This window comes from Mustelus asterias, chromosome 13, assembly GCF_964213995.1.
Source record: "Mustelus asterias chromosome 13, sMusAst1.hap1.1, whole genome shotgun sequence".
NCBI lineage: Eukaryota > Metazoa > Chordata > Chondrichthyes > Carcharhiniformes > Triakidae > Mustelus > Mustelus asterias.
Genome location: NC_135813.1, coordinates 92,033,149 through 92,051,627, shown reverse-complemented (window position 1 = coordinate 92,051,627; position 18,479 = coordinate 92,033,149). Strand labels below are relative to the sequence as shown.

At 48.7% G+C, this 18,479-nt stretch overlaps 1 protein-coding gene across 1 annotated transcript in view; it reads left to right on the top strand.

Annotated features, from left to right (window-relative positions):
• LOC144502294 (seizure 6-like protein) overlaps positions 1–18,479 on the top strand; it is a 150,864-nt gene that overhangs the window by 54,437 nt on the left and 77,948 nt on the right. Inside the window, exons 6-8 of the mRNA XM_078226107.1 lie at positions 2,275–2,443; positions 15,932–16,098; positions 17,323–17,517. Coding sequence (XP_078082233.1) covers positions 2,275–2,443; positions 15,932–16,098; positions 17,323–17,517 — 531 coding nt within the window. The remainder of the gene's footprint in view (positions 1–2,274; positions 2,444–15,931; positions 16,099–17,322; positions 17,518–18,479) is intronic.

Here is an 18,479-nt window from a genome sequence, read left to right as displayed (position 1 = left end):
TGTCTCAATAAAAAATATTGAGGCCAAATGTAACATCCTTCCCGCACATGGTCAACGGGCAGATAAGTGGCAGATGGGATTTAACCCTGAAAAGTGGGAGGTGTAATTTGACAAGGAAGCATTCAATGAACGACGTGACACCAAGAAGTTGACAGGAACAAAGGGACCTTGGACTGTTTGTTCGTAGACCTCTGAAGGCGAAAGGGCATGTTAGTAGGGTGTGTAGGGTCACACAATAGTGGACAGAGTACAGCAGTGGAGTCAGCAGAAGACAGCGTGGAGATGGTATCTAGTTAGGGTGAGAGTCTGGAGGAGTGTATAGTTATGAGTTAATAAACACTTAATGTTACATCTTTAGCCCAGAGAAACACAGAACAAACTGCTTACAACAGCTACCATCACGGAAAATTAACATCAGTTTATGTCATAGCTGCAAATGAGGAGATGCAACAGGGAGGTGATGGCCTACTGGTGTTATCGCTAGAATATTAATCCAGAAATTTAGCTAATATTCTGGGGACCCGGGTTCGAATCCTGCCACAGCAGATGGTGGAATTTAAATTCAATTTTTAAAAAGATCTGCTATTAAGAATCTACTGATGACCATTGTCGATTGTCAGAAAAATCCATCTGATTCACTAATGTCCTTTAGGGAAGGAAATCTGCCGTTCTTACCCAGTCTGGCCTACATGTGACTCCAGAGCCACAGCAATGTAGTTGACTCTCAACTGCCCCCAGGCATCTAGTGATGGGCAATAAATGCTGGCCAGCCAGCGACACCCATCTCCCACAAATGAATTTTTTAAAATGGCAACTAGTTTAAAGATACAGGATGAATTATCTCTCTGCGGACTAACAATGGAATAACACAATAGATGTGCTTGGCATGACATTCTACTGTGTAGGTAGAAAATTAGCTTTTGCTCAGTTATTTTCTTTTAAAAGGAAACTCCATTAGATGTTTGCGTAAGTCCCCCTGTTCGACATGGTATGAAGAGATCAAGCTCCATGCTTACAACTTCTGCACCACGAGCAGGTCACTTTATTGTTTCCCCTTTGACCTGATTGATAAGGTCATTGCGCATTGTGATATCTGAGACCAGAAATGTCCCGTATTCAATTCAAAGCCTAGGCCAAGTCTGCTGTGCTCAACCAAGGTGCTTCTATTGGAGGTACACTGACTTCAGTTTCACCTGGTTTTGTAGGGGATGATAAGTCAGCTACAGTTCCTGCTCTTGAATACTTTCCAGTATTGATAAGTATTGGGGCAGGGGGACAATAGGGGAATAATTGTAATTTTATGCCCGTTGTAAATGGGATACAGTTAATCCCAAACTTTTTTTTAACCAGAAAATGTAGACATTGTTTTGCGTTCAATGCACTCAAAAACACTCAGTCATCATTTAACATCGAATGTTAATTTGTAGAGAGTTTGATCTCTCCCACTCTTTGTTTCCAATGACTTAAATGGTTTCACCTGTCCACGTTTTTCATTGCAGAGAATTACCCCCTACGTGGGTGGTGCTGTATAAGAACGGGCACAGACCTGGCTGTGATTCACTCCATGGGTAAATAGCCTGCCAATGCTTAGACTTCATATTTTCCTGCTTATTTGCCACCTCCAGCTGTGGAACACAGCCCTAGCAGATATAGAATACACTTCATAGAATACACTTCATAGAATCCCTACAGTGTAGAAGGAGGCCATTTGGCCCATCGCACCTGCACTGACAACAATCCCACCCAGGCGCTATCCCCGTAACCCTACGTATTTACTCCTCTAATCCCCCTGACACTAAGGGGCAGTTTATCATAGAATCCCTACAGTGCCGAAGGAGGCCATTTGGCCCGTCGAGTCTGCACCGACCACAGTCCCAGATCCCTATTCCCGTAACCCCACACATTTACCCTGCTAATCCCCCTGACACTAGGGTCAATTTAGCATGTCCAATCCACATAACCCGCACATCTTTGGACTGTGGGAGGAAACCGGAGCACCCGGAGGAAACCCACGCAGACACAGGGAGAACGTGCAAACTCAACACAGAAAGCTACCCGAGGCAGGAATTGAACCCGGGTCCCTGCCGCTGTGAGGCAGCAGTGCTAACCACAGTGCCACCGTGCCGCCCCACATACATGGCCATCTGACCATTTGGAAGGGGAGAGGAAGAAACTGGGGGCAAAAATGTACTATTCACTGCTTGTGTGACAGATAATTGCCTTTACATCTAACATACACTGTCTTTCTCTCTTGCCCTCTCTCTCTCTCTTTAGCACTCTGTGGCGGATCTATATCTAATGCTACTATTGGTCGAGTACTGGCCCCCAATTATCCTGCAAACTACAGCAACAACTTAAACTGCACCTGGATAATTGAAGGCACAAAAGGCCAGAAGTTCCATATGCACTTTGAAAAGGTTTCCCTTGCTGGAAAGGGAGACAGGTAAGGATGTATCCTGGAGTGCTACTCTTCATGAGTCTTACTTTAACCTTCTGGTATCATGATTCATGTTGCCATGATTCACATCTACTGCTCGTCTGTTGCGAGTGCTCAGGTGAGAATGTCACCTTATTTGAGGATGGCATTGTTAGTTTTGATGGAGGGGGGGGGCATCGTAGATCATCATTCTCTGGTTCTGGGACTATGGCAGTATATTCCTTCCTGCAACGTCACTCTTCTGTGGTAATCTGTAGACATAGGGGGCAATGTTCCCAAAAGGAAACTGAGTGCCCAATGGTGGGAAAACAGGAGATTTTCCCGCCTGTTTTTTGGGCGCACTTGGTCTGTTGAATTTCCAGCGCTCTGTGCATCATAGACTCCGCTGAGAGATTCATGCTGTGGTAATGGAGGGGGGGGGGGGTGGGCGGTGGTTGGAGCCAATCCCACCCAATAGGCCCGCATCAGTGCGCTGAGGGGGCTAGTGTGCATGCGCTGGTCTCCCATGGAGATCAGCACATGTGCACTGGCTCCCCCATCGCCGGTCTCCCGATGATTGGCCCCGACAATCCCCCCCCCCACACCTGATCGCCAGCCTGCCGATGCCATCCCCAATGCCCCCCCTCCCCGATCGCCAGCCCCGATTGTACCCTCCTTCCACCACCAATCGCTGTGCTGAGTGTGCAGCAGCACCGCCGCCCCCCCCCCCCCCCCCCCACCGCCGCCACCCCACCTCCCTTAGGCCTTGCTCCCTTGGCACTGCAAAGTCAGAAAATCCTGGCCATACATCTTACTTTTAGTCGCCCTACTGGCACCATGAGACAGGCCATTGAATTAAGATCAGGTAAGGCTAATAAGAGCCTATAAGAGGTGGGATTATATGGAGCCCACAAGACAGGAAATGTGGACTTGATTAGGTGGGATGAGAAATGGCAGTTACCTAACAGCGCGGGTTGAGATTCAGTGATAAAGTCAGTAGCGTGTCAAACATTACGTCAGTCTATGGCAGGTTTATACTTGTATTATATTTGCTTGTATGAATACTCATTAGTGTAAATCACTTTGTAATTGCTTCAAGGTTAAGTCAGCAGTGCACCAAGAATCTTGTTGTACCCAGTTCACATTTGTTTAAAGGTAGCATGCACCAGTCGTATTTGGGCATTTGTAAGGTCCCATGACTGAGGTGCCAGTGCCTGGGTTGCCAATGTCTGGGCTGCCAGTGTCTGGGTTGTGAGTGTCTGGGTTGCCAGTGTCTGGGTTGCCAGTGGTTGGGTTGCCAGTGTCCGGGGTGCTATTGTCTGGGGTGCCTTTGGCTGAGGTGCCGTGTCTGGGCTGCCAGTATCTGGGCTGCCAGTGTCTGGAGTAAACACAGTAAGAAGTCTCACAACACCAGGTTAAAGTCCAACAGGTTTATTTGGTAGCACAAGCCACTAGCTTTCGGAGCGCTGCCCCTTCATCAGGTAAGTGGGAGTTCTGTTCACAAACGGGGCATATAAAGACACAAACTCAATTTACAAAATAATGGTTGGAATGCGAGTCTTTACAGGTAATCAAGTCTTAAAGGTACAGACAATGTGAGTGGAGAGAGGGTTAAGCACAGGTTAAAGAGATGTGTATTGTCTCCAGCCGGGACAGTTAGTGAGATTTTGCAAGCCCAGGCAAGTCGTGGGGGTTACAGATAGTGTGACATGAACCCAAGATCCCGGTTGAGGCCGTCTTCATGTGTGCAGAACTTGGCTATCAGTCTCTGCTCAGCGACTCTGCATTGTCTTGTGTCGTGAAGGCCGCCTTGGAGAACGCTTACTCGAAGATCAGAGGCCGAATGCCCGTGACCGCTGAAGTGTTCCCCAACAGGAAGAGAACACTCTTGCCTGGTGATTGTCGAGCGGTGTTCATTCATCCGTTGTTGCAGCGTCTGCATGGTTTCCCCAATGTACCATGCCTTGGGACATCCTTTCCTGCAGCATATCAGGTAGACAACGTTGGCCGAGTTGCAAGAGTATGTACCGTGTACCTGGTGGATGGTGTTCTCACGTGAGATGATGGCATCCGTGTTGATGATCCGGCACGTCTTGCAGAGGTTGCTGTGGCAGGGTTGTGTGGTGTCGTGGTCACTGTTCTCCTGAAGGCTGGGTAGTTTGATGCGGACAATGGTCTGTTTGAGGTTGTGCGGTTGTTTGAAGGCAAGAAATGGGGGTGTGGGGATGGCCTTGGCGAGATGTCCGTCTTCATCAATGACATGTTGAAGACTCCGGAGAAGATGTCGTAGCTTCTCCGCTCCGGGGAAGTACTGGACGACGAAGGGTACTCTGTCCGCCGTGTCCCATGTTTGTCTTCTGAGGAGTTCGGTGTGGTTTTTCGCTGTGGCGCGTCGGAACTGTCGATCGATGATTCGAGCGCCATATCCTGTTATTGGACTTTAACCTGGTGTTGTGAGACTTCTTACTGTGTTTACCTCAGTCCAACGCCAGCATCTCCACACAGTGACTGGAGTGCCAGTGTTTAGGTTACCAGTGCCTGGGCTGCCAGTGTCTGGGGTGCTAGTGTCTGGGTAACCAGTGTCTGGCAGGCCAGTGGCTGGGGTGCCAGTGTCTGGGTTGCCAGTGTCTGGGCTGCCAGTGGTTGGGTTTTCAGTGTCTGGGCTGCCAGCGGCTGGATTTCCAGTGTCTGGGCTTCCAGTACAGCTGCCTGGAGACAGTCTCCCGGCAGCAGACTGAGGGGGCGGTGATCCCAGGTTCCTTTGATGCCCTGCCAACCTGCCTGGTCACAGCTGCAGGCTGACCTGTGAAGATACTTCCGCTCCGCAGCGCTGGCCTGGCAGCCATTTGAAGAACAGAGAGGGCAGGTTCCATACTCGAGGGCCTCCTATTGGCCCTCCAGCCTAGGGAACCTGCCCTCCATCTTATATTGGATGTCAAGCACGCTCTCTGGTCACTCATTGGCCAAGCAAGAGGAAATCAATGACAGGTGAGTCCTCACCACATAATGTTGGGGCTGTGACCCACGTTTGACCTTGACATTGAGTCCTGACCCAAGGTACAAAATCCTGCCCTCTCTTAACAGACTTCACGGGTGAATGACGGGTTAGATTCAGAAAGAATGTTCCTGATGGTGGGGAACCATCTAGCTTCCATGTTGCTATATTTATGCCCCCTCTCTCCGCCATGGTGGGGGCAGCCCCACAACCAGCCGGTGGCGAGATCTGCTGGTCCTGCTGTGTCAACGGGTTTTCATGTTGTCTTCACCCTCCGACAACCAGGGTGGAGGGGTCACTGTCAGCAGGACATGAAGATCCCAGCAGGAGATTGTCCCCCTTGGAATGATTCTAAATATGCCAACGCCAGGCTGCTGTTGAATGATTGTGAAATCATGCATATCACAAGCAAGATATTAGTCAGTGAGCTGTAGGTTTTTTTTAAATGAGAGTGACTGTTGCTTCACTGAGCTTTTGTGCTCCACTTTATAAAATTTCCATTGAAGCCAAGTTAAACATGTTTAAACTCTGCGGGAGAGAAAGCTTTCTGGGAAATGTGGCTTTAGGCTTGTTTGAGCCTGATTCAATTGTCAAAACTACAATAAGTGATCAATCAGCACGGTGGCACAGTGGTGAGCACTGCTGCCTCACAGCGCCAGGGAAATGGGTTCGATTCCCGGCTTGGGCCACTGCCTGTGTGGAGTTTGCACATTCTCCCCGTGTCTGCATCGACTTCCTCTGGGTGCTCCGGTTTCCCCCCATGGTCCAAAAGGCGTGCGGGTTAGGTGGATTGGCCATGCTAAATTGCCCCTTAGTATCAGGGGGATTTGCAGGGTAAATGCATGGGGTTACGGCGGTGATAGGGTCTGGATGGGATTGTGGTCAGTGCAGACTCGATGGGCCGAATGGCAATCCTTCTGCACTGTAGGGATTCGATGATTCAATCGCAGACCTGGAAAATGCAATCTGCCTTCTCAACAAGAACAACAACCTGCATTTATATAGAGCCCCTGACTGAGTAAAACCTTCCAAGTCATTGAACAGGAATTTTATCAAACAAAATCTGACACTGAGCCATCTAAAGGCGGAGAGTTGGAGAGATTTGGGGTGGTCACTCGGAGAGGTGGAGAGGTTTGGGGTGGTCACTCGGAGAGGTGGAGAAGTTTGGGGTGGTCACTCGGAGAGTTGGAGAGGTTTGGGGTGGTCACTCAGAGAGATGGAGAGGTTTGGGGTGGTCACTCGGAGAGGTGGAGTGGTTTGGGGTGGTCATTCGGAGAGGTGGAGAGATTTGGGGTGGTCACTCGGAGAGGTGGAGAGGTTTGGGGTGGTCACTCGGAGAGGTGGAGAGGTTTGGGGTGGTCACTCGGAGAGGTGGAGAGGTTTGGGGTGGTCACTCGGAGAGGTGGAGAGGTTTGGGGTGGTCACTCGGAGAGGTGGAGAGGTTTGGGGTGGTCACTCGGAGAGGTGGAGAAGTTTGGGGTGGTCATTCGGAGAGGTGGAGAAGTTTGGGGTGGTCACTCGGAGAGGTGGAGAGGTTTGGGGTGGTCATTCGGAGAGGTGGAGAGGTTTGGGGTGGTCACTCAGAGAGGTGGAGAAGTTTGGGGTGGTCACTCGGAGAGGTGGAGAGGTTTGGGGTGGTCACTCAGAGAGGTGGAGAGGTTTGGGGTGGTCACTCAGAGAGGTGGAGAGGTTTGGGGTGGTCATTCGGAGAGGTGGAGAGGTTTGGGGTGGTCACTCGGATAGTTAATCAAAAAGAAGCCATTTGCAGCTCTGTGGGAGAAGGAACAGAAGAGTAGGATTGATTGGCTAGCTCTTTCAAAGAGCTGGCACAGGCACAGCTGACCAAATGACCTCTCTTTTTTTAAAGTTTATTTATTAGTGTCACATGTAGGCCCACATTAACACTGCAATGAAGTTACTGTGAAAATCCCCTAGTCGCCACACTCCAGCGTCTGTTCGGGTACACTGAGGGAGAATTTAGCACGGCCAATGCACCCAACCAGCACGTTTTTCAGACTGTGGGAAGAAACCGGAACACCTGGAGGAAACCCACGCAGATACGGAGAGAACATACAGACTCCAGACAGGCAGTGACCCAAGCCGGGAATCGAACCTGAGTCCCTGGCGCTGTGAGGCAGCAGTGCTAACCACTGTGTCACCGTGCCGCCATTTGCGTCATCTCTGCGTTGTATGATACTCTGACTGGCAGGATTACATCATAATTGTGACCCTAAAATAAAGGCATAATACTGCAGATGCAGGAATCGGAAACAAAAACAGAAAATGCTGGAAAATCTCAGCAGATCCAACAGCATCTGTGGAGAGAGAATAGAGCCAATGTTCTGAGTCTGAATGACCCTTCGCCAGAGCTCTGATAAAGGGTCATCCAGACTCAAAACATTGGCTCTATTCTCTCTCAGTAAGAAGTCTCACAACACCAGGTTAAAGTCCAACAGGTTTATTTGGTAGCAAATACCATAAGCTTTCGGAGCACAGCTCCTTCGTCAGATGGAGTCAGATATCCACGCCATCTGACGAAGGAGCTGTGCTCCGAAAGCTTATGGTATTTGCTACCAAATAAACCTGTTGGACTTTAACCTGGTGTTGTGAGACTTCTTACTGTGTTTACCCCAGTCCAACGCCGGCATCTCCACATCATGTCTATTCTCTCTCCACAGACGCTGTCAGATCCGCATGAGATTTACCAGCATTTTTTGCTCTAATTTTGACCCTGTCAGTCTCATGTTTCGGGGTCAGATTCAGTAAGGGCTCCTGCCATTGAACACATCGACTGCAAGCAGCATTAGGCTCATGGCTCAGTGAGCGTTGAACTATTGCCAGTCTTCGCTTGTATAGAATTGCTAAAGATGGAGCCAAGCTGTTGGCGTTTGGGAGGTTCCCGTGACTTCTCCTCGCAGCTTGCTCCTGCCCATCTGCGCGTTGTTGTCACACTGAATTTAAAGGGTCGGTGCACAGGAATTATCCACTCGGCTTTCAAACGACAAATAGCCTCATAATGCACCACAAACAACTACAAGGAAATATTCGCACTTTGTCAACTGAAGCAGATGCTCTCACCAAATAAAGCAGTCAAAATCGTCACTTCCCTTCATTGTGGATTCTCACATTCATCTTACGAGCAATGCAATTTCTTAAAGCATTACACTCGAATTCTCACACAGCGATCTAAGTTTCAATAATCCTTAATTCTCACTATACCATATCGATGGCCAACCTTTACATTTGGGGCATTGAGTTCAAAAATTGGCAAGTCATGTTGCAGCTTTATAGAACCTTAGTTAGGCCGCACTTGGAATATAGTGTTCAATTCTGGTCGCCACACGACCAGAAGGATGTGGAGGCTTTGGAGAGGGTACAGAAAAGATTTACCAGGATGTTGCCTGGTGTGGAGGGCATTAGCTACAAGGAGAGGTTGGAGAAACTTGGTTTGTTCTCACTGGAACGACGGAGGTTGAGGGGCGACCTGATCGAAGTCTACAAGATTATGAGGAGCATGGACAGAGTGGATAGACAGAAGTTTTTTCCCAGGATGTAAGAGTCAATTATTAGGGGGCATAGGTTTAAGGTGCGAGGGGCAAGGTTTAAAGGAGATGTATGCGGCAGGTTTTTTACACAGAGGGCGGTGGGTGCCTGGAACTCGCTGCCGGAGGAGGTAGTGGAAGCAGATACGATAGTGACTTTCAAGGGGCGTCTGGACAAATACATGAATAAGATGGGAATATAGGGATGGTAGCACAGTGGTTAGCACTGCTGCTTCACAGCTCCAGCGACCTGGGTTCGAATCCCGGGTCGGGTCGCTGTTTGTGTGGAGTTTGCACATTCTCCCTGTGTCTGCGTGGGTTTTCTCCGGGTACTCCGGTTTCCTCCCACAGTCCAAAGATGTGCGGGTCAGGTTGATTGGCCATTCTAAATTGCCCCTTAGTGTCCCGGGATGCATTGGTTAGAGGGGTTAGTGGGTAAATATGTAGGGATATGTGGATAGGGCCTGGGTGGGATTGTGGTTGGTGCAGACTCGATGGGCCGAATGGCCTCTTTCTGCACTGTAGGATTCTATACAAATAGTTCCCTGTTAATGAAGGGTTGAGGTTACAGTTAGTCTTACCAATGTAAGGCCCCTCAAGTAACAAATTCCCCCACCACGACAACACATGTACAAAGATTACAGGCAGAGGAATATATCTTTCCTCAACAAAATGCAGAGGAATGAGAACAGCTGAGAAAATCTCAGTGAGTTATTCATTAGAATGTTCACTAAACCAAGTCCTATGCTTTTCCCAAGATGGCTCCCATTGCTGTTATTGCTGCCAATGTGAATTGTGTGATAAAGTTATTTAACGCCCTGGTATCTGCAGCCATATGAAAATTATCTTCAATCTCAATTCCAATGTGACATGGAGACAATGGCCTCCTTCTGCACTGTAAATCTTTCTATGGGTAGAATGCTTAAGGATGACAAGTGATTGGCGCTCACTATCCCAAGAGTCAACACCTAACATGCAGCCGCCGCCAGTTCGCAAACTCCCATTGTCATTTAACGCTCACTTAAGCATTGATCGGCAGTGGACGGGACTTCCGTCTGCCCTTGGAAGGACATCCTACCTGTGAGAGCTGTCAGCCAATCGTCAGGCACAGCACTGCAGTGGCCAGAGGCGGTACTGCAATGCTCTGCCTGGGACTAAGTCCCAGGACCTGAGACAAGGTAAGTCCTGGGGATCCTGGGAGAGTAGGGGACGCATTGGGGCCAGAATTCTCCCATCCCGCCCACCACTGGAATTTTAGCGGGCCAGTTGGGGAGAATGCGAAACACCATTGATGGTCGAGTGGCAATTTCTGGCTTTTAGACAAGTGTGGCCGGAGAATTCCGCCCTGGGTGTTTGGAAAAGGGATCATCGTGGTGTCAGGGGATAGGCCAGTGGGGAAGGATGTCCTGGCGTTCCAGTGTCCCAGGAAGGGAGGCACCCCGACTCTGAAGGGGCCTTTGGAATAAGGCCCCCCCTTCCTGCCTGAGATGGGGAAATGCAAAGGCCTTTTACCCACCCTACCCACACCTGTTCCCACCCGTGTAAAATATGAGACTGGGCAGGATAAGGCTTTTAAGTGACCATTAAGTTGCTACCTAAGGACCTTAATAGGTGAATGGGCAGGTTTCCCGCCCAAGGCCTTCCCTGCCCAAGTGTGAAATTGCGTCTGGGTTTGGGCAGACAGGTTCTCGGTGGGAATCCCACCCATTCACCGGAGACAAAACTGCACGGACAGCAGTACACTTGGTTGTTGAAGGAAAACTTTGTTGGGTCATTCAGGACGATGTGCAAGAGTTTCTGCCTCCTAGTCTCCATCTTTACACATCTGGATTCAACATGGGCCAGGCTTTCCCCATCAGACATTTCCCCACCATTTTATTGTTGTGAAATAAGGGCCCACTCACAAACACTCACGATCTTTAAACAGGCAATCTTGTCTAGACTTATACCACATGGACTGCACTGGTTCAAGAAGGTGGCCCGCCACCACGTTCGCAATTACGAAGGCGCAATAATCGCTGGCCTTGTCCACGACACTCACATCCCAAGAACATTTTTTAAGAAACACCCAGGTGGCGGGATTTGGCAAAAATGCAACATGATACACCTGTAACAGTGATCCTTTCACAATACTTGAGCAGCTAATGAGCCACACTACCAGTTGATAAAAAGTAATGAAGACTCTGTACATCCTCTCTGTGGAGAATTCAATATATTTACAAGTTGGCCGAACGCCAAGGTAGGAAAGCCCATTTCATGGACTCGGCTCTCTTTGTCCTGGTCATCTGTGTAATGAATAAATATGATGTGGAGATGCCGGCGTTGGACTGGGGTAAACACAGTAAGAGTTGCGGAGATGCCGGCGTTGGACTGGGGTAAACACAGTCAGAGTAAAATGAATAAATACCCAGGAATTAATGGATATGGGAGCACACCTCTGTTCTAGATACAAGATGACCAAAGAGGCGCAATAGATCTTGTGAGCCACAAATGTCCTCCATTCTTAGAGCCTAATGCAATGTTGAACGGAATCTGGATAAAGCAACTCAAAAGTTTCATCCAAAGCATCACAAAAGTCATTGAATCATAGAATCCCTACAGTGCGGAAGGAACCCATTCGGCCCATCGAGTTTGCACCGACCACAATCCCACCCAGGCCATATTCCCGTAACCCCACGTATTCACTCTGCTAATTCCCTGACTCTAGGGTCAATTTAGCATGGCCAATCAACCTAACCTGCACATCTTTGGACTGTGGAAGGAATCCGGAGCATCCGAAGGAAACCATGCAGACACGGGGAGAATGTACAAACTCCACACAGACAGTGACCCAAGGCCGAAATTGAAAAGTGAACTTCCTTTTTTTTTAAAAAAAAGCAAGCAGAATACTGTGGATGCTCAGAAACATCTCAGTAGTTTGGTTGGGCAGTGTCTGTGATAATTGACAGGGTGGCACGGTGGCACTGCGGTTAACACTGCTGCCTCACAGTGCCAGGGACAACTCGGCCAACATTGTCTACCTGATACGCTGCAGGAAAGGATGTCCCGAGGCATGGTACATTGGGGAGACCATGCAGACGCTACGACAACAGATGAATGAACACCACTCGACAATCACCAGGCAAGACTGTTCTCTTCCTGTTGGGGAACACTTCAGCGGTCACGGGCATTCGGCCTCTGATCTTCGAGTAAGCATTCTCCAAGGTGGCCTGCACAAACAAGAGAATGCAGAGTCGCTGAGCAGAGACTGATAGCCAAGTCCTGCACACATGAAGACGGCCTCAACCGGGATCTTGGGTTCATGTCACACTATCTGTAACCCCCACGACTTGCCTGGGCTTGCAAAATCTCACTAACTGTCCTGGCTGTAGACAATACGCATCTCTTTAACCTGTTCATGCCAGCGCGATTCTCTGGTCCTGCCGACAGCGCACCCCCACCCCCAGGCTTCCCGCCGGCGTTGGGTGATGTCAATGGGAATTTCCAGAGAATCCCGCCGCTAGCAAACAAAGCACCACCTCTCGCCGGCGGGAAAAATGTGGCTGGGAGGCTGGAGAACCTCATCCCTGGAGTTTGACACTGACATTTGGTTCATATCTCACCTTCCTCCTAGTATAATTCTAGCGAATGGCCTTTAACTAGGTCCTCACAGGTAAATAGCTTTTGTTTTACTAAATTCTCATGGAATAAAATCCAGACTGTGAAGAAAGAGACCATTCGGCCAATCAAGGCTACACCAACAACACTCCCACCCAGGCCCTATCCCCGTAACACCATGTATTGAACCGGCTAGTCCCCCTGACACTGAGGGGCAATTTAGCATGGCCAATCCATCTAACCCACACATCATTCAACTGTGGGAGGAAACCCACACAGACACGGGGAGAACATGCAAACTCCGCACGGACAGTGACCCAAGGTTCTGTGATCTTTTTTTAAATATTAAGCAATCCTCAGAGCAATGTCAAACTTGGGTGAATAAACCGTTTACTCTTTCCATGTGTATTATGCCTGTGTTCACACACAGATACTTTACAATAAAATTAGCAAACGTTGCGGGAATCATGAGTCTGAGCTTTTTCCTGCCATCATTGCGTTATATCGGGAACTTTACTGTTTGACTGGATGTTACTGAGTTAAAATGGTGAGATATTCTACAAATGCAAGAAAGATCAGGATAGGGTCACTAATGAATGCATTCAGGAATAAACACATTGGTAATGACAGTGAAATTGCAGAAATATTAATTAATTACTACACCTACTAATGGCATTCAAAGAAGAAATCAAAAAGGATATAAAGACTTGTAAGCTCGAAAGGAGGGTGGTAATTGATAGACTAATCAAACTTTAAGAGGATAAATCCCCTGGTCCACGTGAATTACATCCAGATGGGGTGGCACAGTGGCACAGTGGTTAGCACTGCTGCCTCACAGTGTCAGGGACCCGGGTTCGATTCCCAGCTTGGGCCACTGTCTGTGTGGAGATTGCACGTTCTCCCCGTGTCTGCGTGGGTTTCCTCCGGGTGCTCCGGTTTCCTCCACAGTTCAAAGGTGTGCAGGTTCCTTGGATTGGCCATGCTAAATTAGTCCTCAGTGTCCCAAGGTGTGTAGGTTAGATGGTGATTAGCCATGGTGAATGTGCGAGGTTACAGGGAGATGGCCTGGATAAGACACTCTCGCCGGAATTCTACCACCCCGCCCGCCACGGAATCAGAGCGGACGGGGAGCAGACAACGGAAATATCCGTTAACCTCGGGCGGGAATTTTTGGCCTCGCTCGAGTGAGGCCCTCTGTCTTCGGGTCGGTGCAGGTGTGATGGGCCGAATGGCTTCCTTCTGCACTGTAGGGATTTTACCTCTTAAAAGAATCTCGTAAAGACCACACCTGAATTACTCTGAACATTCCAATCTCCATGTGATGAAAAGGATGGAGAGGAATTCGGGAAGATCCAAAAAAGATATTTTGGAATTGTACCAGAGCTGAGAAATTGGGCGGAATTTTATGAGATTTTTTTCTAAGTGTCCAGCTAGCGTGAAAACGGGAGAGTTGTTGATCGGTTTTTCGGGCAAGTTTTCACGCCCAATTTTATGCAATTAGTCTTTGAAAATATGGGCTAGACCATTTCTAGCCGCTCAAGGTATTGGGTGTGGCCTAATTCACCAGACAGCCAGCGTACCAGATCGGAGCCACAAACTGCGCATGTGCAGAAAAACGGGACAAAAAGCGGCTCTGCTGACAGAACCCCCGCGGGCCAGATACAGACTCCCCCTCCCCCCATGGACATTGAAGACCCCGCCAACATTACTGACCCCCTTATTCCTCCCTCACCTCACCTACCCCATTCCCCCAAACCCCCTTTCACATGGCCCCCTCATCACCCCGCTGGCCTCGATGGCTGGCTGACATGATCCTCTCCCTCCCTTGCCCCCGATCATCACAGAGGCACAAATCCTGTCCCCCTCCATCAGCACACCTACAAGTACTGACTTGGCGGGCGGCACGGTGGCACAATGGTTAGCATTGCTGCCTCACAGCGCTAGGGACCCAGGTTCAATTCCCAGCTTGGGTCGTTGTCTATGCAGAGTCTGCACGTTCTCCCCGTGTCTGCGTGGGTTTCCAGTATTCCTTTCTCAAACAGGCGCTGGAGTGTGGCAACTAGGGGCTTTTCACAGTGTTAATGTAAGCCTACTTGTGACACTAATAAGTAAACTTTTAAAAAAAACTTCCCCTCCATGGTGACAAGGCAAACTACACTAAACTCACTGGAATGCTCTAATGGGCGCGTGACTTGCCTAAACTGCCTGCAGCTGATCTGTCCTAACAAGGAACAGCTCCCCAAGGATGGACAGACATGAAACAACCCCCTCTGAGCAGCACGGAGCAGCTTGAACACAGAGACTTACCTCCTCGCTCACCCTCACTGATCAAGCGTCTGAACCCGATTTTTATAGAGGAGGTGTTTTCCTCACCGATCCAGCTGCAGCGAATGAGGTGGTTAAGGCGGGTGAGCTGGGACGATTGGGAGTGAAACTCACTAATGACACTGTGATGAATGTAAAAAAATGCAAATTAACATTTCTCCCGTTTTGGGCTGGCTCCCGATCGTGCCGATTTTCTTTTCTTGGCAAAATGGGAATGGGCGCAAAAACAGGTGCCGTTCCCACTAATTACATCACACCCGATTTTACAACATTTTCCCACTGCAAAACGGGCGCGATGAGGTCATAAAATTCCGCCCATGATGCCTATCATCAAAGATTGCGTAGGTTGGGGCTTTTTACTGTAGAAATGAGAAGTCAAAGGGGTGACTGATTACAGATCTTCAAGGTGATGGAAGACTTTGACGGAGTCAATGCGGAAAAGATGTTTCCGATGTGAGTGAGACCAGAGCCAGAGGTCATAAATTGAAGATAGTTACTCATAAATAGGGGGGAGGCGATGGCCAAGTGGTATTATCACTAAACTATGAAACCAGCAATTCAGCTGATGTTCTGGGGACCCGGGTTCGAATCCTACCACGGCAGATGGTGGAATTTGAGTTCAATTAAAAATACCTTGAATTAAGAAGCTACTGATGACCATGAAACCATTGTCAATTGTCGGAAAAACCCATCTGGTTCATTAATATCCTTTAGGGAAGGAAATCTGCCATCCTTACCTGGTCTGGCCTACATGTGACTCCAGAGACACAGCAATGTGGTTGACTCTCAACTGCTCTCGGGCAACTAGGGATGGGTAATAAATGCTGGCCAGCCAGCAACGCCCATGTCCCACGAATGAATTTTAAAAAAATCCAGAAGGCAAGTCAGGGGACTGTTATAGTTGAGTTGGATAGCATCGATGTATTCAAAGGGAATCTAGATAAGTACATGAGGGGCAAAGGAATATAGGAGAGTCAGTGGAACATAAAGATTGACAAGACCATATTGAGCAGAATACTTAATAATCTGAATTTGTTTCTCCCCTTTATTGATCAGACTGAGCGTCTACAGTGGAGAGGGCACCTTCGCATCAGCTATATATGATTCTTTAAAGAATGAATTCTTCCCTCTGGAAGGTTTGATCAGCAATGAGCCCTTTGTCCGGATAGAATTCACCTCTGATGAAACGAAGACAGCGGGCGGTTTCAACATTCGATATGAAGGTACGAGTGAGCTTTCCATTTCTATAGCAAACCGAGGGCAACTCAGTGAAGCTCAAAGTATAAAAGCATTTATTGCCAATGATAAATAGTTATTTATAAACAAGGTTCTGACAGAACTAACTGTTCAAGTCGTTTCCACTTCTTCCTGGCCCCCAACTGAGGATCCTCCCTAACCCGGGACACGTGTCCTTGCACCCAATTGCCTCGACCATCTCGACATTCCCATAGAGTCCGGCCCGATCACTTGGCCCTTGGAGATCGCCCCCCTTTAAGGGGCCACGCGACCACAATTTCAAACCCCACAGTCATGGGAGAGGAAGGGCAGCACGGTGGCACAGTGGTTAGCACTGCTGCCTCACAGCGCCAGGGACCCGGGTTCGATTCCAGCCTCGGGTCACTGTCTGTGTGGAGTTTGCACTTTCTCCCTGTGTCTGCATGGGTTTCCTCCGGGTTTCCTCCCACACTCCAAACATGTTCGGGCTAGGTTGATTGGCCATAAAAAATTGCCCCTTAGTGTCAGGGGGGCTAGCAGGGTAAATATGTGGAGGTTACGGTGATAGGGCCTGGGTGGGATTGTTGTCGGTGCAAGCTCGATGGGCTGAATGGCCTCCTTCTGCAACGTAGGGTTTTCTATGATTCTATGAAAGGAGTCCAGTGTATGGGCAGAATATTTTACCCCGTTCATTGCGATGAGGCCAGGATTTGATTTACTACTCAGTTCTGTAGCACAAGGGACCTGGATTTAAAGCCAGCCCAAGGATGAGTATAGTCTAGATTAGGACATTACAATGGTGACACCGCCACTACAGACAATAAAACTATCAGGCAGAATTTTGTGGACCTAACCAGCAAGTTTGATGGCAAGAGGATTTGTAAAATGCAATGTGTGGCCTACGCACCACCTATCCTGTCTTCCCCAGCATGTCTTCCATTTTATCGTAATCCTAACGATACAATGATCACTGTTTCCTAAACATTGTTCCCACACTGACACTTGATCAGTTTGGCCCACCACATTTCAAAGAACCAAGTCTGACAGCGTATCCTTTTTTCTGTGGACAGGACACATAATCCTGTCAAAACTCCTCCGAAACACAAGCTAGGAACTCTTGCCCCATTCCTCCTTTACACTATCGCTGTCCCAGTCTACATTTGGGTAATTAATGTCCCCCCGTTATAGCCAATCTGTAATGTTTGCATCTCTCTGTTTATATCTTTCCTCAGCCTTCGAGCGTGGACACTGCTTCGAACCCTACATGCAGAATGGGAACTTTACAGCGACCAACCCTTCCTACAGTGTAGGGTCAGTGGTGGAGTTTACATGTGACCCAGGTTACACTATGGAACATGGATCATCTGTTATCGAGTGCATTGACATCAGGGAGCCATATTGGAATGAGACTGAGCCACTTTGCAGAGGTAAATGAAAGCTTTTGGGCGTAGTGATGTGAGGAAGAATAGAACCGTACAAAAATTACATAGGAACTTAGGAGCTGGAGTAGGCAATTCAGCCCTTCGAGTTCCACAGATTCACAAACCTCTGAGGGAAGTAGTTTCTCCTAAGCTCAGTGTTGGGGGCTAAGTCTGAATGACCCTTCGTCAGAGCTTCCTTCCCCCACCTTAAAGTAAAGTAAAGTTTACTTATTAGTCACAAGTAGGCTTACATTAACACTGCAATGAAATTACTGTGAAATTCCCCTAGTCGCCACACTCTGGCACCTATTCGGCTACACTGAGGGAGAATTTAGCATGGCCAATGCATCTAACCAGCACATCTTTCGGACTATGGGAGGAAACCGGAGCAAACCCACGCAGACACGGGGAGAACATGCAAACTCCACACAGACAGCGACCCAAGCTGGGAATCGAACCTGCATCCCTGGCGCTGTGAAGCAGCAGTGCTAACCACTGTGCCACCGTGCACCTCTCTTCAGCGCCCTGACGAAGTGGCATCCAGACTCGAAACGTTGGCTCTAATCTCTCTCCACAGATGCTGTCAGACCTGCTGAGATTGTCCAGCGTCTTCTGTTTTTTTTTGGTTGAGAACATTTCTTGATTTTGGAAAATGCCAAAATGACCTTCTACGTAGCCAGGAAGAAAGAATTCATATTTTTATAGCCCCTGACACATCCACAGTCTCTCCCAAGTGTTGATGCCAGTTGATCGCTTTTGAAATGTAAAATCGTTGTTTCGTATGTGATGGCCCAGGTGCTTTTGGGGGAGGAAAACTTACCTTTTATATTGGGGTTAAGGTCCCCAATAAGAACCACAGCCGGAATTCTCCCACCCTGCCCGCCACTGGAATTTTAGCGGGCGGGTTGCGGACAATGTGAAACTCCATTGACAGTGGGGCGGGAATTTCCGGCTTTTAGACAAGCGCG